At 41.0% G+C, this 21,348-nt stretch overlaps 1 protein-coding gene across 2 annotated transcripts in view; it reads right to left on the reverse strand.

Annotated features, from left to right (window-relative positions):
- Positions 1 to 21,348, reverse strand: part of LOC117529776 (tripeptidyl-peptidase 2-like) — a 48,151-nt gene extending 26,803 nt beyond the window's left edge. For both annotated transcript variants that reach the window (XM_034192642.1, XM_034192635.1), the window contains exons 1-7: positions 21,094 to 21,348; positions 14,141 to 14,269; positions 13,791 to 13,886; positions 4,881 to 4,985; positions 4,648 to 4,772; positions 4,367 to 4,530; positions 124 to 278 (exon numbers count right to left, since the gene is read on the reverse strand). In XM_034192642.1, the coding sequence (XP_034048533.1) occupies positions 124 to 278; positions 4,367 to 4,530; positions 4,648 to 4,772; positions 4,881 to 4,985; positions 13,791 to 13,886; positions 14,141 to 14,269; positions 21,094 to 21,258 (939 nt within the window). In that variant the 5' untranslated portion in view covers positions 21,259 to 21,348. The remainder of the gene's footprint in view (positions 1 to 123; positions 279 to 4,366; positions 4,531 to 4,647; positions 4,773 to 4,880; positions 4,986 to 13,790; positions 13,887 to 14,140; positions 14,270 to 21,093) is intronic.

A 21,348-nucleotide genomic window follows, 5' to 3' on the forward strand; every position in this document is an offset into this window, starting at 1 on the left:
ACATGAGAAAATAACCATTCAACATGATGAAACAGTAAGTGTTCACTCAAAAAGGAAAATTAAAATGGTGAATGTCAACTATTAACGCTAATCCTGCAATATGAAAGAGTCTGCAAGGAATACCGCACGGATGAGTCCTGTGCCTGTTTCCATAGTGCTGAGGCGTGTGTCACCAATCTTCAGAGCCAGGATTTGGGCACCAGGGGCGACACCATTGCGCTCTGGCTCCTCAGGAAAGTATCCTGCTGCAATACTTGCTACATGTGTCCCGTGAGCCCCTGTAAAACAAACAAACACAAAAGAATGTCACACCGGATCGTACAAGAGGTTCAGCGGAAATTTAACACATTAACACTAATGTAGCAGTCGCCAACACTGCAACTGGAGACCTTGTCTTGCATATTTTCCGTCGGACCTACTCTCCTCATGTCGCTGGCAGGCATCAGACTGAACTAATCAGGTGTGAACTGAGCAGTAACGGAAGAATAAATAAAGGTGCAGGTGATCACCAGGATCAGGTTAGTGACTTCTGCACAAATTCATAGCTTGGTAATTGAGTGACCACAGACCGTATTACATGCCTTCTTTAACGTACAGTCAATAACCACAAAATGTCGAGTTTCCTCCCGTGACATAGCTTGCCAGATAATTACTGCAGCCTCCTTCAGTTGCTGCTTGATTTGGGGAATTTATGCCTTCGGTTTTGTCTTCATTATATGAAAAGCACAATCTATTTGGTTGAGCTCAGGTGACTGACTTGGCCATGGAAGAATATTCCAATCCTTTGCCTTGTGCCGCTCTTGTGCTACTTTTGTAATATATTTTGAATCATTATCCATCTGTACTTTGAAGCTTCATCCTCACAATTTTCAGCATTTGGCTGACTGAGCAGACACTTGAGACTTACACACATCAGAAGTCATTATGCTGCACTCATCAGCAGTGCTATCATCAATAAACCCCAGTGACCCAGTTCCACTGACAGCCATCCATGCCCATGTCATAACACTGCCTCCCCCTATGTTAAACAATGACGTGGTGTAGTTTGGATCATGAGCTGTTCTTTTCCTTCTTGATAATTTTCTCTTCCCATCATTCTAATACAGGTTAATCTTTATATTATTTGTCCAAACAATCTTGTTCCAGAAGGGGGCAGGCTTTTTTCTTTTTTTAAAGATGTTTCCTAATGTTATCTAATCCTGTTCTTCTGCATTCCAAAAATAGTTGACACCAGGCTTACTTTAAGAACAAAACAAATGTGACTGGATGACTTATGGCTCTACCAGGTCAGCCAAAGGGGAATTCCCTACTACAGGGCTTGACATAAACCAATTTGCCCCACTGGCCCACAGGGCCAGTAGAATTTAGAAGTTAGTGGCCCACAGTGTAGGAGCACTGGCCCATGGTTTTGTGCGCGAGAGTTCATGATATTCCACCCTGAAATCCTGCAAATAAAACTGCCTATATAATATAAACCAATCCAGAAAAAAAACATAAAATAGTCTAGGAACCATGAAGTTAAATAAAACAGAATTTTTCAGAGGGCATTCTCAAGTGTAAAAAATAAAGTCACTCCCATAAAATTTAGAGGGCATTTTTTAGGAACCCTCAGAGTTGGCTAACTCAGTCAGAAATGTAAAATACAGATGTAGGTCCATATCAAAACTAAAAAGTATGCCTTGTCTGGACTGGAGTTATAGATCTAAAAATTAAAAAAAAAAAAAAAAAAAAAATTATGCTTGGCTCCTTTGCTAATGTTGTCACCGTGGGGTTTCCACAAAGAACAGCTGGTTAGACTTTTAAACTAGCATCAAAACAGCCAGGGTCTACCAGGACCAAGCATATACTTTACTTACTTGTCAGCATACGATGGATAGACCCTGCAGATTTGGCAGAAATCCTCATTCTTCTCTTAGTCATGACTAGGGAAGGGTATTGATAAGTTTTTATCGATATTGATGCCATTATCGATTCTGCTTATCGATCCGATTCCCTATCGATTCCCTTATCGATACCTCTTGTTAATTTTGTACTAAAAGTAGGCTTTACAGGTTTTCTATGTATTTCATTGAGTCTTAAAGTAAATAAATATGAAATTGGTCACTGTACCCTTGATCTGGACATAAATAACAATAAACAAAACGGTGTTTCGCTTTGAAGTTATTAATTCAGACTGGATTCTATCATTCTAACTTGACTCATCAGACAGCCGCGCAGCGTTTGGAGCTGTGTGAACAGAACGGAGGACGATTCTTGTTTCTTTCTTGCAACAAGACAGGAGTCCCAGTTAGTAACTTTAATCCGCACAAACGTGAGTCACGATTGACATATTCAGGGATGAAAGTGGTGAAAAACAAAAAAAAGCTGAAACCCAAAATTACCCCCCAACACCACCTGCACGAAAATGTTTGAATTCTAGAAGCTCTGAAATGTAATCTGGGACTATTCCAGACGATAAACTGCAGTGAGTGCAGCATCCATTTAGTGAGGAAAAAAAAAAATACAACTTTCCTTATTCAAATTCATTCCAGTAGTATTCTGCTCTTATAGGATGCAGCAGTTTTCTAGTTTGGCAGATAGTTCTGGAGGAAATCACTGAAAAAATTAACACATTGAAAATATGGTTTGACCGAAACAAACTGTCATTAAACTTAAATAAGACAGGGATGAAATGGAGGTGTAAGAGTCACTCAGTGTTCACAGGAAACATTTATTTCTGTATGTATGTATGTATTTATTTATTTATTTATGTTCATTAGTTGCTATTATATATTTTCTGTTGTGTTTCTATTCGGGTTCTTTTTGTCTCTTTCTCTAAAATTGTATATAATAATAATAATAATTAGATTATTAATATATAAACAAAAATAAATTTAAGAAATATTACAATTTGAAAACAAATGCACCCAAACGTGATGACAGCTGGAGCTGCGTAGTGCTAACTTTTGACATTGAAAATGCCGTAGACATGCTAACATGTTAGCATCGCTCCCGTTTTTAAGTTATAAAATACATCTATCAACTGTTTCAGAAGACCATAACAGGTCGGTTTAACATAGAAAAGGTAAATAATACTCACAGACGTATGCTCTTTAGGGTGTTAGCGGGGGAAAATTAAGCGAAAGAAAGAAAGTATAAACGAAGCAACAGATCGAAGCATTGCTTCAATCTGCGAACCACTGCTTCGATTGGTTCAAGGTACAGAGCAAAGCCGCACTGCAGAAAAGTTGATCACGGACCCGCTACAGGGTCTGTAATCAATGTAGAGAAGTGATAATTTTCCTGACAAACACCCCCAAAACAACGGCCACTCTGAAGGACCGATAACAGAATCTTTAAGCACAAAGCTTATTGATGTCGGTGGATCGAATCATTTCTTAACGATACCCGAAAGGAACCGGTTCTCGATACCCATCCCTAGTCATGACCAAGCCACGGCCATTTCTGCGGCCAGGTCAGGACAAAACCTCTCTTCCTCTTGTTTCTTTCATATAGCCTGTCTCTCTCTCCCTTAACTCATCATCACTAAGCTTCCTCTTCTGGCCAATTCCTTTAGCAAAACTCTTTCCTGGTTGTTGACCGGGTTTTGGTACCTGTAGTTTAAACATATTTCAATTCGAATTTCAAAGCGTTCTGTTAGATTTGCGTCTTGTTCGTCTTCGTTTCCTGCAGCTTCCCGCGTATTTAAAGATGCTAAAGAACATTGCTGAAGATGGGTGACGGAAACGGTCGAACACACACTTCACGCATCGACAACATACATTTCAATGTGCGCGAGATTCTGCGGGAGCATAGACCGTGGTGTGAGACCAAAACAAACATGGCAGACTCGGTGAAGTTTGATGACACGGAGATGTGAAAAAATTCGACTTTGCCACTGCAAAATATGGTAAAATAAATAGAATTTTGCATATTTTTGTATTGGTCCAAGCGGGCCATCATTTGATAAACTGTACTGGCCCGTAGTGGCCTGAAAGTGGGCAAATTTGCCAGTGGGCAAATGGCTGTCGAGCCCTGCACTAGCCAAGCTAGCAGGAACATCTTTTCAATCTGGACTTCACCTTGCTACATATTTTCCCACCATTTTTGACTTCGTCCCGAGAACACAGGTGCATTTAAGCATGTTCTGTGACCACCCAGTCAATTGCCACATCCTGCCAACAATGCTAGTTTGTGACCTGATGACCTTTCTTTGCAGCAGGGATGGCGGTGGAATTTGAACACCGGACTGCTCGAACTTGAAACCAAGACTCTACTACGTCTGCCAAACGGAAATTTCCCGCTAGCCAAGCTAGCAGGAACATCTTTTCAATCTGGACTTCTTCTTGCACCATAAACATTGCTTACATGCTGCAGGACAGCTCACCTCCACTGGTGACGATGCACAGTGTATTTCCCTCATCATAAATGTTGATAGAGTAGTGAAGCATCTCAGCATTTCCTAGGGAGCCATACTCTTGGTTTTCTCTGTACGAGGTCAGCACAGTGCACTGTGACAACTCTCCACATTCTGACGTGTCCACTACAGCTCTTAAGGGGACACACAACATAAGAAAACATGGATAAACAGTCATGCATAAATATCCACAAAGGAGAAACAGCCGGCCTTAGCATTTTTAGAAAAAGGGGGTAGAATGCAATTCTCACCTCCAAGTGACATCGTCATGCCAAAGCACACAATCATACACTGGACCAGGATCACTGTACTTCTTTTCTAGTGATACCAGCAGCTCTGACTGACTCTGCAACTCTTCTTTCTGCAACTTCTCCAGCTTTACACAAGACAAAAGAGAAGCAATGAACCACAAGAATGATCAGGACACAGTAAAACACAACAGCAGCTTTTGCAATAGATGAGTAGACAAATTTTATGGTCCGACCTGTGAGGGTGTTGGATGAGACGAATCAAACTCTTCTAACTTGCGACAGACCTCAGAGACTGCTGCTCTGTGTGATGGGTCCCACAGCTTCTCTTTTCGCTCTTTCTAGTAGAAAATATAGCAGCACCTTAACCGTGTTCAGACTGCCCAGCAGTGATGGACTATACTTTCATACAAAGAACCCTAAAAAGGTACATTACAGATTTCAACTAGTTCAACATGAACAGAAAAAGCATCACTTTAAATTGGAAAACAAGCAGGGCAGGTGATCTCCGGGAGCAGGGTTGGTGATCCCTGCTGTACAGCAAGGACACAGCTTAAATTTATGATTTTTACCTACAAGCTGAGACACACTAACCTGTGGCTGAATGGATCCAGCTACAAGGTAACCTCCCAGCTAAACATGAAGGTTTATTAGGAATTAGGATTAGAATTAGGATGTCTGAGATCTGATCACTAGTCTTGAAGTGGTTTGGTGTCCCAATCTATTTGCTGGACTATAAGTCATATTTGTTCTTGAAACATATATTTCACAAGAATTGAAGAAAGAAAAAAAAGATTTGTAACAACTGGGAAAGACTTTTCACTCACACACTGGCCTAAAGAACACCTAATGCCTAATTCAAATCCATTCAATTAAGCCTTCATTGTCATTGCATACTGGACACATCGAAACTGCACGTGTCCCTTGGTGCTACAAAAACAAATACAAATATTTAAATAAAAGTATAGAATAAAATCTCAGAATTTGTATGTATGATACTGTTTTACATTCAGCTGGTCTTAAACAGTCATAATGGATACTGCACACAGTCAGGTTTACACAGCATTGAGTGTCATTATGCTTTGCTATAAAAAGTATTTTTTTAATCCATTATTCTGAGTTTTTATTGTTCTCAACCGTTTGCCTGAGGGCAGCAGGCTCAAACGGTGAGTGCCCAGGATGGGCACAGTCTTGTAAAATGTTGTGGGCTCTTCTCCTCAATAATATGGGCACCAAGAATACAGAAGTTGGAGACCCTCTCCACCAAGTCCCCAGCTGAATGTCCATCTTTTTCCTCCTGTAGCCAAAGATCAGCTCCTTGGACTTGGTTGTGTTCAGCAGCAAGTTATTTTCTGTGCACCACAAAGACAGCTGTTCCACCTTGTCCCATATGCAGACTCATGCCCCCTTGAGATGAGCCCCACCACAGTGATGTCATCAGCAACCTTGATGATGCCATTGCTGGAGTGAACCGGTGTGCAGCTGTGAGTGTGCAGGGTGTAGAGCAGGGGGCTCAGCACACAGGCAGGGGGGATCCAGTGCTGAGGCTGACTCTCACTCTCTGGCAGTGATTAGACAAGGAAACCTTGATTCCAGAGCAGACCGAGTGAGACAGTCCCGGGTCTGACAGTTTGGCCACCAGGCTCTGAGTGAAGATGGTGTTAAAAGCATAGCTGACGACAACAAAAAGAAGCCGTACGTAGCTCCGCCGCTGCTTCAGGTGGGTCCGAGCAGTGTTGGCGTCTTCTGTTGACCTGTACACTCTGTAGGCAAACTGATGTGGGTCAACTCTGGCTGGGAGACTTGAAATGATGTGTGTATGGACCAGTTTTCAAAGGACTTTATGATGACTGGTGAAAGTACCACTGAATAGTAGTCATTCATACTGCTAATGGTGGACTTCTTTGGGAGAGGTATGATCACAGAGGACTTCAGGCAGGGTGGGAAAATGGACTAGGATAGACACTGGTAAAGACTACAGCTAGCTGGTCTGCACAGTCCTGAAGCACCCCTCCAGAGATGCCGTCAGGTCCAGTCAGGTCAGAGTCAGTCACACCGCCTTGAAGCAACTCTGTTGTGATTTGGTGCTATATAAATGAAAATAAATTGAAAATTGGATCCTGATGACTTTACCTCGAAGAGTGCAAAGAAGCAGTTGAGCTCCTCAGCCAGAGAGGCGTCACCATCAACAGCCATGGGGTTGCTGGATCTGTAGTTGGTAATGTGCTGGACTACTTGTCACACCTGCCTTGTGTCATTGCTGTTGAAGCTGGATTGTTAATGCTGTTTTTCTTGTTTTGATTGTACTGAAAATGTACAGAACTGCGATTTTTTTAAACCCTATTTTATTTTGCGTCCGAATATATGTTGCAGAACTTCCCAAACTTGGAAAAAAAACCCCTGTACCTTAATAGTTTCGAAAATGTGGTACATCAAAACAGGTTGACCATTGAAAAAAATGTAAATGATATTTTTTGTGTGACACCGTTTGTGTGAAGCATGTCATGATCTGACTATTGACTCATATACAGTGAGGAAAATGAGTATTTGAACACCCTGCGATTTTGCAAGTTCTCCCACTTAGAAATCATGGAAGTGTCTGAAATTTTCATCTTAGGTGCACGTCCACTGTGAGCAGTGATGCCGGTAACGTGTTATTTAGTAACGCATTACTCTAATCTAACCACTTTTTTTTTTAGTAACGAGTAATCTAACGTGTTAATCTTTCCAAATCAGTAATCAGATTAAAGTTACTTCTCCAAGTCACTGTGTGTTACTATTATTTTTGCATTGTGGGTCGATAGCAGCATTAATCTTGGTCCGTGTGCAGGGGGTCGGGGTTCGACTGAACTGCCCACTTTCAGCGAGCTGTGAGCTTTTCATCCGCGGTTTTCTGCAGCACCTATGACTCGTCCTCAGCTCTTAAAGCACGATGACAACACCACACCTGCACTGAGCTTTACAAAGACATTTTTATGCTTTTTTTCTCCTTTATTTAGAATTCTGAGCTGAGCCGCTCCGTACCTGCTTGCTAAAAACAGCTGATCCTCCGCGACGCATCAACAACTAACACTATTTTCCACTCAAATGCACCTAAACTCTCTTTCTGAGGACCACATGATGTGAAAACGCAATAAAACTTTCTTACCTGTAAATCTGGTCATGTTTTCTGCATAAATAAATGTTATCCATTTTTTGTGCTCAGACGCCAAAGCAGGGGCGAATCCAGAAGCAATGGGGGCGTGGGGCAGGGATGTGCTCCCCCCCCCCCCCAAACAACACCCCTAGATTAAATGTCCAGTTTTGAAGCCTTTTTTACAACTACTAATACTACTTATAATAATAATAACTGAGACAAGTAAAATGTTTAGAGAGAATTTAAATGTTAGAAAAATGTTAGAAAGAATTTTATAGTTACATTTATAAACAATGTAGGTTACAAATTGCAAGTTTTACTGTTACAGTGCTGTCAACAGTTAAATATGAGGTCAAGAAAGAGGTCTTTATTTTACTTTTTATAAAACAAGTATTTATTTTCACTAAAGTCAAGAAAGGGTGACTATAAAGTGAGTTTTGGCAAAACAGGTATCGTTGTCATGTTGAGGTGGCAGAGTTGTTGTCGGCAGCTGGGGAAAGTAACTAAAAAAGTAACTAGTAATCTAACTTAGTTACTTTTACAACTGAGTAATCAGTAAAGTAACTAAGTTACTTTTTCAAGGAGTAATCAGTAATTGGATTACTTTTTCAAAGTAACTGTGGCAACACTGACTGTGAGAGACATAATCAAAAAAAAAATCAAAAAAAATCCAGAAATCACAATGTATGATTTTTTTTAAATAATTTATTTGTATGTTACTGCTGCAAATAAGTATTTGAACACCTACCAACCAGCAAGAATTCTGGCTCACACAGACCTGTTAATTTTTCTTTAAGAAGCCCTCTTATTCTGCACTCTTTACCTGTATTAACTGCACCTGTTTGAACCTGTTACCTGTATAAAAGACACCTGTTCACACACTCAATCATACTCCAACCCGTCCACCATGGCCAAGACCAAAAAGCTGTCTAAGGACACCAGGGACAAAACTGTAGACCTGCACAAGGCTGGGATGGACTACAGGACAAGAGGCAAGCAGTTTGGTAGAAGACAACTGTTACGATTATTTATCAGAAAGTGGAAGAAACATAAAATGACTGTCAATCTCCATCAGTCTGGGATTCCATGCAAGATCTCACTTTGTGGTGTATGGATGATTCTGAGAAAGCTCAGAACTACACAGGAGGACCTGGTCAATAACCTGAAGAGAGCTGGGACCACAGTCACAAAGATTACATTAGTAACTCATGATGTTGTCATGGTTTAAAATCCTGCAGGGCAGCAAGGTCCCCCTGCTCAAGCCAGCACATGTCCAGGCCCATTTCAACCCATTCAAACCCAGGCCCATTCAAACCACCCGCTGCGGTGGTTTGAATCATATTTATCTAATAAATTACAATTTGTTCATGTAAATGGGGAATCTTCTTCACAGACTAAGGTTAATTATGGAGTCCCACAAGGTTCTGTGCTAGGACCAATTTTATTCACTTTATACATGCTTCCCTTAGGCAGTATTATTAGACAGCATTGCTTAAATTTTCATTGTTACGCAGATGATACTCAGCTTTATCTATCCATGAAGCCAGAGGACACACACCAATTAGCTAAACTGCAGGATTGTCTTACAGACATAAAGACATGGATGACCTCTAATTTCCTGCTTTTAAACTCAGATAAAACTGAAGTTATTGTACTTGGCCCCACAAATCTTAGAAACATGGTGTCTAATACTGTGAGAAATCTTGGAGTCATTTTTGATCAGGGTATGTCATTCAATGCGCATATTAAACAAATATGTAGGACTGCTTTTTTGCATTTGCGCAATATCTCTAAAATTAGAAAGGTCTCATCTCAGAGTGATGCTGAAAAACTAATTCATGCATTTATTTCCTCTAGGCTGGACTATTGTAATTCATTATTATCAGGTTGTCCTAAAAGTTCCCTGAAAAGCCTTCAGTTAATTCAAAATGCTGCAGCTAGAGTACTGACAGGGACTAGAAGGAGAGAGCATATCTCACCCATATTGGCCTCTCTTCATTGGCTTCCTGTTAATTCTAGAATAGAATTTAAAATTCTTCTTCTTACTTATAAGGTTTTGAATAATCAGGTCCCATCTTATCTTAGGGACCTCATAGTACCATATCACCCCAATAGAGCGCTTCGCTCTCAGACTGCAGGCTTACTTGTAGTTCCTAGGATTTGTAAGAGTAGAATGGGAGGCAGAGCCTTCAGCTTTCAGGCTCCTCTCCTCTGGAACCAGCTCCCAATTCGGATCAGGGAGACAGACACCCTCTCTACTTTTAAGATTAGGCTTAAAACTTTCCTTTTTGCTAAAGCTTATAGTTAGGGCTGGATCGGGTGACCCTGAACCATCCCTTAGTTATGCTACTATAGACTTAGACTGCTGGGGGGTTCCCATGATGCACTGAGTGTTTCTTTCTCATTTTGCTCTGTATGCACCACTTTGCATTTAATCATTAGTGATTGATCTCTGCTCTCTTCCACAGCATGTCTTTTTCCTGGTTCGCTCCCTCAGCCCCAACCAGTCCCAGCAGAAGACTGCCCCTCCCTGAGCCTGGTTCTGCTGGAGGTTTCTTCCTGTTAAAAGGGAGTTTTTCCTTCCCACTGTCACCAAGTGCTTGCTCACAGGGGGTCGTTTTGACAGTTGGGGTTTTTCTGTAATTATTGTATGGCTTTGCCTTACAATATGAAGCGCCTTGGGGCAACTGTTTGTTGTGATTTGGCGCTATATAAATGAAATTGATTTTGATTTGATTTGAAGTTCATCAGTGACCATCTGGATCATCCAGAGGAGGCATGGGAGGTCATGTGGTCAGATGAGACCTGAATAGAGCTTTTTGGAATCAACTCCACTTACCATTTTTAGAGGATGAGAACAACCCCAAGAAAACCATCCCAACCGTGAAGCATGGGGGTGGAAACATCATACTCTGGGGGTGCTCTTCTGCAAAGGGACGACTGCACCGTATTGAAGGGAGGATGGATGGGGTCATGTATTGCGAGATTTTGGCAAACAACCTCCTTCCCTCAGTAAGAGCATTGAAGATGGGTCATGGCTGGGTCTTCCAGCATGACAATGACCCCAAACACACAGCCAGGGCAACTAAGGAGGGGCTCCGTAAGAAGTATTTCAAGGTCCTGGAGTGGTCTGGCCAGTCTCCAGACCTGAACTCAATAGAAAATCTTTGGAGGGAGGTGAAACTCCAAACCTGAAAGATTTGGAGAAGATCTGTATGGAGGAGTGGACCAAAATCCCTGCTGCAGTGTGCAAACCTAGTGAAAAACTACAGGAAACATTTGACCTCTGTAATTGCAAGCAAAGGCTACTGTACCAAATATTAACATTGATTTTCACAGGTGTTGACATACTTATTTGCAGCAGTAACATACAAATAAATTATTTTAAAAAAATCATACATTGTGATTTCTGGATATTTTTTTTTAGATTATGTCTCTCACAGTGGACATGCTGTGTGTGTGTATATACACACACACACACACACATATACATATATATATATATATATATATATATATATATATATATATATATATACACACACACACACACACACACACACACATATATATATATATATACACACACACACACACACACACACACACACACACATATATATATATATACACACACACACACACACACACATATATATATATATACACACACACACACACATATATATATATATATACACACACACACACACACACACACACACATATATATATATATATACACACACACACACACACACACACATATATATATATATACACACACACACACACACACACACACACATATATATATATATATACACACACACACACACACACATATATATATATATACACACACACACACACACACATATATATATATACACACACACACACACACACACACATATATATATATATACACACACACACACACACACACACATATATATATATATATATATACACACACACACACACACACACACATATATATATATATATACACACACACACACACACACACACACATATATATATATATACACACACACACACACACACACACATATATATATATATATACACACACACACACACACACACATATATATATATATATACACACACACACACACATATATATATATATATACACACACACACACACATATATATATATATATACACACACACACACACATATATATATATATACACACACACACACACATATATATATATATATATATATATATATATATATATATATATACACACACACACACACATATATATATATATATATATATATATATATATATATATATATATATATATATATATATATATATATATACACACACACACACACATATATATATATATATATATATATATATATATATATATATATACACACACACACACACATATATATATATATATATATATATACACACACACACACATATATATATATATATATATATATATATATATATATATACACACACACACACATATATATATATATATATATATATATATATATATATATATACACACACACACACACGAGGGCTGTCCATAAAGTATAGGTCCTTTTTATTTTTTTCAAAAACTATATGGATTTCATTCATATGTTTTTACGTCAGACATGCTTGAACCCTCGTGCGCATGCGTGAGTTTTTCCACGCCTGTCGGTGACGTCATTCGCCTGTGAGCACTCCTCGTGGGAGGAGTCGTCCAGCCCCTCGTCGGAATTCCTTTGTCTGAGAAGTTGCTGAGAGACTGGCGCTTTGTTTGATCAAAATTTTTTCTAAACCTGTGAGACACATCGAAGTGGACATGGTTCGAAAAATTAAGCTGGTTTTCGGTAAAAATTTTAACAGCTGATGAGAGATTTTGAGGTGATACTGTCGCTTTAAGGACTTCCCACGGTGCGAGACGTCGCGCACCGCTCTCAGGCGCCGTCATCAGCCTGTTTCAAGCTTAAAACCTCCACATTTCAGGCTCTATTGGATCCAGGACGTCGTGAGAGAACAGATAAGTTTCAGAAGAAGTCGGTTTCAGCATTTTATCTGGATATTCCACTGTTAAAGGAGATTTTTTTAATGAAAGACATGCGGGCGGATTGCAGCGTCGGCTCGCAGCCGCCGCGACACTCCGCCACAGGAAAAACACCTCTGTTGGAAGCCTTAAGGACAAGTTGGAACATGTCCAGCTGTTAAACAATTTCTCATATACTCACTCCACTGAAAGCCATCAAAAGCCGCCTGGATTTTACAAATGGTTATCAACACAGAGGTGTTTTTCCTGTGCCGTCCGCACGTCTTTCATTAAAAAAAAATCTCCTTTAACAGTGGAATAACCGGATAAAATGCTGAAACCGACTTCTTCTGAAACTTCTCTGTTCTCTCACAACGTCCTGGATCAATAGAGCCTGAAATGTGGAGGTTTTAAGCTTGAAACAGGCTGACGACGGCACCTGTGAGCGTTGCGCAACGTCTCGCACCGTGGGAAGTCCTTAAAGCGACAGTATCACCTCAAAATCTCTCATCAGCTGTTAAACTTTTTACCGAAAACCAGCTTAATTTTTCGAACCATGTCCACTTCGATGTGTCTCACAGGTTTAGAAAACATTTTGATCAAACAAAGCGCCAGTCTCTCAGCAACTTCTCAGACAAAGGAATTCCGACGAGGGGCTGGACGACTCCTCCCACAAGGAGTGCTCACAGGTGAATGACGTCACCGACAGGCGTGGAAAAACTCATGCACGCGCACGAGGGTTCAAGCATGTCTGACGTAAAACATATGAATGAAATCCATATAGTTTTTGAAAAAAATAAAAAGGACCTATACTTTATTGACAGCCCTCGTATATATATATATATATATATATATATATATATATATATATATATATATATATATAGCCACTGTACACTTGACACTGAGCTGTATAAATATGACAACCTTAATAAAAATGTCACGCTTCTACCTGGATTCTTTCTTTAAGAGCCTTGGGGAAGAACTCGTAGCCATTTTTAACTCCAATGTGATACTTCCCTGATGGATTGACCCAAGCAGGAGGAATCTAAATGGAAAGAAAGGTGAGGACACAGACTGCACCATGAAACAAATACAAAGAAATTTAAGCTCTAAAGACCTACTCAACTACTGTTAAAGATAAAAGTCCAGCACATACGCAATGAATGGAGTTAATACCCACCACCTCCGAATGTTATGCCAGTATAATACTGGTTATGGACTCTATCAGGGTCAACAACCACATTAACTTTATTATTATTATTATTATTAACTGTAATGATCAAAAAGGTGCTCTCAGACCTTAAGTGTTCTACCAGAGAGGCCAGTGATTGTCCCATCTTTAGGTTCCACCACTATGCTCGTGTTCACGTCTCCGCTGCCCGTCGTGTCAATGATGTCAATGAGTTTTGGTTTCCCCTCACTTGTGACCTGAATAAAGCAATCAGTACCCAGTTAGGTACATCAGACTGGAATGGTCAAACAGCAAATATTCCATATCCATATGAAAAGCCTCATCTCAGATGTCACTTAGTAAAGCCTTTAGATTGTCCTGCAAGCAGTCTATTGCATTGGGGGAAAAGCATTCTTTGTACACAGTGTTTCAAACAAACTGTACTTTGTAAAACTGTCAAACGTAGCCATCTTCAAAGAAAGGCTAATATTACACAATGGGCTGGTGGATTTCTGCATTCTTCCCATCATTATTATCATTCATCAGTTTGGTGATGAGTCACCTTCTTGCATAAAATAAAGTGAACCACTTCCAAACAATGATGAAATGCTAAACAAAAAGAAGAAAAAAGTGTCTCAATGATGCTAGTGCACAGGTGACTATTTAGCAGGGGATTGGTGTAGCTGTTGAAGGTTTGTGTGCAGGAGTTACAAATTTTAAGTCAGTGCATTGAACCAGAAGTTTTTCCCAACTGGTTGGTTCCAAACAGAAACATAATTTTAACATTTCTGGTTTTGGATTCCACCTCAAAATTGACGTTCCTGAAATGTTAGAGAGAGAGAAGAAAAAAAAAATTATTCCCGAACTGGTTAGTAACATTCCATGTCAGTTGTGGGACACTGAAAACCTGATGTGTATTACCGTACTTGTCTTCAATTACAGTGGTGGTGATGCTTTTTACACAGCAAATGTTTTTCCTGTGCCTCTGAAAAAACACTTAACACTTGGGCCACAAGCTATTTATGAAAAGAATTTCATGCGGTGAAAAATAAACATGTATAAAAACAAGCACAGTAGCATATTAAATAAATGCTCCAAAGGAGGAGGAGGGAACCAACTAGCGTCATAAATGGCTTGTATCTGTGTGAGCCAATCATAAGCACACTGTGCAAAGAGCTTTCCAGCTAATTGACATGGATTAAATAGCTGCTGATTATGCGCCGGTCACAATTCACTGTGCGTTTTTTTTCCACCGTACGTTTTCTGCGGATGCCATGGCCACTACATTTTTGTGAAAACATAAAGCAGTAGCAAGAGGAGGGAGGGAGTACGTTCAACGCACGTCTCTAGGAGTGTAATAATAAAGAGAGTTGACAATAAAGCAGTGTGTGTGTGTGTGGGGTCGGCTTTTCTTTTGATATGTGTGTTATGAGCGGGACCGGAGCGGCAGGTGTTTTTCGGCGTCGGCGATGCATGAGCATGTCCAGCCTGCAGCGGTCATTTGTACGAGTGTTTACTTGCCTCGAAAAGTTACAGCTAGTTATCAGACTGAAGCTGTGGAGTGTGTGTGTTGCTGAAGTTTGGAAATAAGGTCCAAGTTCAAGTGAGAAGCTGCATCGTGCAAGTCTGTCAGCCTCCCCACATCAGAGTTAGTGAAAAGTCACACAAGGTGTGAAACTGACAGAGGAATATATTCACTACACACCTGATTACCAGCTTTTTAAATTTCAACTTAATTCTAATTTATATATGTCTATCACAATCCTCAAGATCTGATACCTACAATTTAATTCCATAGTATGTGGTGAGTAGCCTACTGCCTCTGTACGCATTTGGTTAATTCAACAGTAATTGAATGGAAATGTGCTGCTTTGAATCTGTACGGAGGCAGTACTCACAACGTGCGTCATCTGTACTGCTGGTGAATCCGCAGCCTGACCGCTGCGAAAGTTCTGCATGCACTAAAACCTCTACGGCGTGTCTGCGTGCTCCTAAATTCGTACTGAGGCAGTACTTACGACGTACGGATCTCCAAATTTAGCCCACGTTTTTGCAAGTAGACTGCACACGCGTGCAAGTACGGCGGGTTGTGACCATGGCTTTACCGGCCTTCTTTTCCGTCGTAGTGGAGTAGGTGGGAACCATGCTGAGTCCGTGCAGGTTTTATGCCAGATGGCCTTTCTGGAGGAACTCCAGATGTACATGGAGAATGGAGTAGGTGTGGTCTCGAAAGATGGACTGTCTCTTTGGAAGGCAAGCATAACAACTACCGATGCAACCTTGCTTGTATTTACAATACCGTGCAAAAAATCAGTGACATTACAACTTGTATAAAATACAGTGGGGTCCTGTCATCAGTCGCTCAACAGGAAATCATTTACGGTTCTACATTCTATTCCAACAAGATGAAATCAAGTCATCAAGTCTGGGAGCATGCACTGGTGTTGCTACATCCACAACACCATGGAACCATCAAGGGTCCTGGATGGCAACCATCTAAGGCCTATAATTGGTTCATCCTCACTTCTCGAAAATAAGCTGCCACAGCCAGGTGAAACCTGGGCATCCCCAGTGCCCTTCACCAAAACCAACGTGCTGAATCATGTACGCAAAATTTCACAACTGGCACTCACAGTGTAAGTGATACTCATCTGAGTCTCCCCAAGATACTGCTCATTTGACACAATCTCATTTCAACAGGACCCAAGGATCCCCCAGAGAGACCTAGTACATACATGCAGTCATTGTCTTAGGATGCCACTTAGTGAGTCGGAGTCTGGTCTGCTTGAGGTTTCTTCCTCAACATTATCAGAGGGAGTTTTAGGGGAGGTGATGGTCTAATAGTTAAGCGTTGAGCTTGAGACCAGAGGATCCTTGGTTCAAATCCCATCCTAACTGGAAAAATCACTAAGGGCGCTTGGGCAAGGTCCTTAATCCCCTAGTTTCTCCCAGTGTGTAGTGAGCGCCTTGTATGACAGCATTCTGATGTCGGGGTGAATGTGGGGCATTACTGTAAAGCGCTTTGAGCATCTGATGCAGATGGAAAAGTGCTATATAAATGCAGTCCATTTACCATTTTCCTTACCACTGTCACCTGTGTGCTTGCTCAGGAGGGTTGGTAAGGTTTGACCTTACTTGTGTAAAGCACGTTGAGGCAGCTTTGTTGTGATTTGGTGCTATATAAACTAAATAAATTTAATTGAAATTAGTGGCTAAGTCTCACAACAAGTAGGATACTTTTATAAATTATTATTCATTAAAAAAATAATTCATATCAAATTACAAACCCCATGGTCAAAAACAAAACAAAGAGCTTTTCATATGAAGTAGTGGGTTAGAGGTTGACCTGCAGTTCAGACAGGGGCCACAGGGCAGGTCAAAAAGTGACAAAGCAGAGTTCCTGCTCAGTAATTAATAATTTACAGATATATTACACACTCTGTAAATGGCATACAAAAGGCTCAATGTGATGCGCGCCAAAGAGCGCGCTCTGCTTGATGTGCTGCTCTCATGTCGGCAGGTAGGTGACGACGCCTGCTACATTTGGGTTCCAGCTGCTGTTTGTTGTGTGTGATGTGAGCATGGAGTTGACAGACTCCACTCCAGTGAATGTTTCCTTTTCCACTCGCTCGGCAGCAGCACAACGAACCGCTACAGCGCAAAAATGCAACAGATCTGTTTTGATGGATGTCAGGGCCGAAATGTAACTGAACAGCCAATCAGATCATCTTTAATGAGACTGCCATGTCCTGTCACCATGAATATTAACACCACAGCGCACTAACCCATTGTAGATGCAAGTAAAAAAACAAACAAACAAACAAAAAAAAACTGTGGACTAAAACAGCAATAAAAAAGTAGCAAAACTTTTGAAGATACATCTAACCTTGTCTCCATGTGGAAGAGCGCTAAATTTCTCGCTTCTCTCTCTTCCCCCACACACACCGCAACAAACGAGTGCAGGATGGAAAAAAAAACATAGTGTGTAGGAAGTCCGGAGTGATCCTTTTTCTAACACCACAGACAATAATTTACTTCACTGAAAGACACAGAGGGTGGCACGATGGCTGAGTGGTTAGCACTGTTGCATCACAGTAAGAAGGTCCTGGGATCACTTCCCACCTGGTCCTTACTCTGTGAAATTTGCATGTTTTCCCTATGCTCTGGTGGGTTCCACCCAAGACCTCCAGCTTCCTCTCCTACTTCTACAGACATGCAGGTTAAGTGGAGTGGAAACTTTAAACTGGCCGTAGATGTGTGTGCAAGTGTGAATCAGTTTGTCTGTCAGTATGTGGCCCTGCGACAGACTGGCGTCCTGTCCAGGGTGCACACTGACTCTCACCCTATGAATGCTGGGATAGGCTCCAGACCCCCCGTGACCGGTTGCCCCCCCCCCCTTTTTTTTGTTGTTTTAATTTTTTTTCTTTTTTTTTTTCTATTTGTTTGTGTGCATTCATCTCGGTTAATATATTCAATCAGAATTGAAATGAAAAAGGGTTGTAATTTTCTATTGAAAACTCAATAAAACATTTGTGGAAAAAAAAAATACCATGTTTTGCACAGTATAACCGAGCATGCACTCTATGCTTCAAGATAAAGTCTCTTTAAACACCATAACCTAGATCTCACAAATTGTTGAAATATTAATTAGAATACTTTTAAAGGCTGGCAGTCATCAGTTTTGGTGAAGAAAAACTGCAGGCTTTTTTTTTTTTTAAGATGCCAGATGTCACGATTTTACGCATGCACACGTTTGTGTGTGTGGGTAAGAGAGTGTGTGTGCACATGTGAGAGACAGAGTCAGAGTGTGCATGTACATGGTCTCCAGTGTTGGGTTTGGGTCATAAACCACTGCATACATTTGTGGGTTGGGCAGTACAGATTGGTCCTTATAATAGTTCAGGTGTGGACAGGTGTTAAAAAACCCTGACCCGTGCATCACTACTTTGTAGATATCCTGCCCTATATTGGCAACAATGTAGTTAAATATAACCCAATTTTAACAATAACTGGCAGGAGATCACCGAATAGAAATGCATCAGTTTTCTACCTTAAAAGCATCATAGAAAAGGTGACAGGAGGTCATACATGTTGCTTATTTAAAAATGTTGGTTATGTAGCAGCTTTTCATTATTTGAAAAAGGTTTAGGTACTTCAAAATATACTCAAATGTATGAAATTGCAAATTGTGGATCCTCAATTAGCACAATTTATACATTTGACAAAAAAATATGTATTTTTGGAAAAAGAACATCATCTTTTGCTGCCATTCAATGTCAGGCACTAATGCAACGGGTTTAAATAGAGAACTGATTGACTGATCTTATTTCTCCAAGAACAATAGTATAAAGATATTACATTAGAATACAGTTAGACTAAATTTATAAAAACATCTCTTTGCAGGTCCCTGAGGTGGCCCACAGACTGTATTACGTGGTCTGACCAGGTCATGTCAAGTCTGGGAGCATGCATCCACAACACTGTGGAGCTGCCTTGGGTCCTAGATGGCAACCACCTAGGCAGTCCATTCCCACATCTCTAAAATAGCCACCCATCTGCCACAGCCAGGTGAAACATGGACGTCCCCTTGGCCTTCTCCAGGTCCTGGGATCCTCAACATTCAGGCACCTGCATGCTGGATCATGCAGAGAGAAATGGGCCAAAATGTCACAGTTGACATTTGCTCACAATGCAAATGATACTACTTATCCATGTCTCTCTTAGTAACCGGTTGTTTGATACAGTTATTCCAACAGTACCTAAGGATCCTTCTGAGACACGTGGTACCAAAGACATTCAGTCATCACCTTAGGTCACTGGTTAACGCCCGAGTCTCACAACCATACAGTAAGACAGGCAGCAGCAGGGCCCTAAAGACGCAGACCTTCATTTGTCTGCAAAGATATCATCAACAACAAACACCTCTGTCTGGTGACCTCATGACTCCACAAGCTCTTCCCAGGCTCCTCTCAATCTCAAAGGCTGAGGACTCAGAGACATGTATGGCACTGCCAAGATAAGTAAATGTCTCCACAAGTTCAGCCCTTTCACTACATACAGATACACTTCTGATGGCCAAGTCCAGTAAGTCATTAAAACCTGAATCTTTGGAGTCTTGATAAAGAACAATTGCAAACCCAGACTCTGTAATTCCTCACTCAGCTTCTCAAGTGCTATTCAAACACAGCATCAACTGCAAAGTCAAGGTCAGTAAATGATTCTTCACCAACAAAAGCACCCAAGTCAGTGGTTTCCACAACCCTACCCAACACCAAGTCCAAGCAGGCATTGAACCGTGTAGATGACAGTATGTTATAATATGGTCTGAGAGGGTCTACATGAGTCATGGATAAACCACAATGAGTCAAACGCACAGGTGCTGGAATCAGCACATGTTTGTTTACAGTGTTTTAGCACTTTCCACATGTGCTCAGTCATAATTCAGTGTACTGGTGCCACAAAGTAAATCAATCCACAGTTGTGTGGAAAAAACAGGCAACGTCTCGTTCAACTGCTACGTGAAAAAACATGATCCCAGAGCGCACGTAGCCTTCCTAAATAGCAACTAACTAACCCCTATCATAAATCATATTACAACCTTTATTAACAAGGACTTAAATTAGCATAACCCAAGTTTTCCCAAACGAGATGAGTCACGTCATTTTTTTTTAAAAATTGACACCCGACATTGCGCTAACACAGCATCTGTACTTAGCTAACATACACGCTAAACATGTTTATAAAGGTTACGCTGGTATGACACCGAAACACAAAGCAAAGCATGTTTCACACATTATATATCCTGTAACTATTTTCGTTCGTCACGTAAGCTGTACTGTAGTAAGACGTTGTTGAACTTCGCTAGCAAGCTAATGCTAGCAGGCCGTACGCTCGCGGCCAACGTGTGTCAGCAGAGCCAGAATCAGGACGTGGCTTGGACTTTGATGAAAGTCACACATTTTCCACACTTTACATCAGTATGACGTCTTTTTCCCCCTTGATAAGACACTGACGGGACTGTTCATATGTTGTAAATTCCACCCGTAACACTTGTGAACGACAGTGACTATGGTCCTGGTACCTGCATGCCGGGGGCCCCAGGGTCCACGCCGGTGTCCAGGATCGCGATGAGCACCCCTCGCCCATCGTAGTCCGGGAACCTGGTGAGGTAAGACGCGGCGCCGGTCTCTTTTTTGGGGAGCAGCCCGTGGAAGGGGAACGGCTCTTCAGTACAGTTAGCAGCCATGATCACGAGAGGTGGGAATGAAAATAAAACAGCGAAATGGGGAAGCGAGCAACGAGGAGAGGCGCTTAAAGGGAGAGTACCACATTTCTC

This window comes from Thalassophryne amazonica, chromosome 2 (genome assembly GCF_902500255.1).
Source record: "Thalassophryne amazonica chromosome 2, fThaAma1.1, whole genome shotgun sequence".
In the NCBI taxonomy this organism is placed as follows: Eukaryota; Metazoa; Chordata; class Actinopteri; order Batrachoidiformes; family Batrachoididae; genus Thalassophryne; species Thalassophryne amazonica.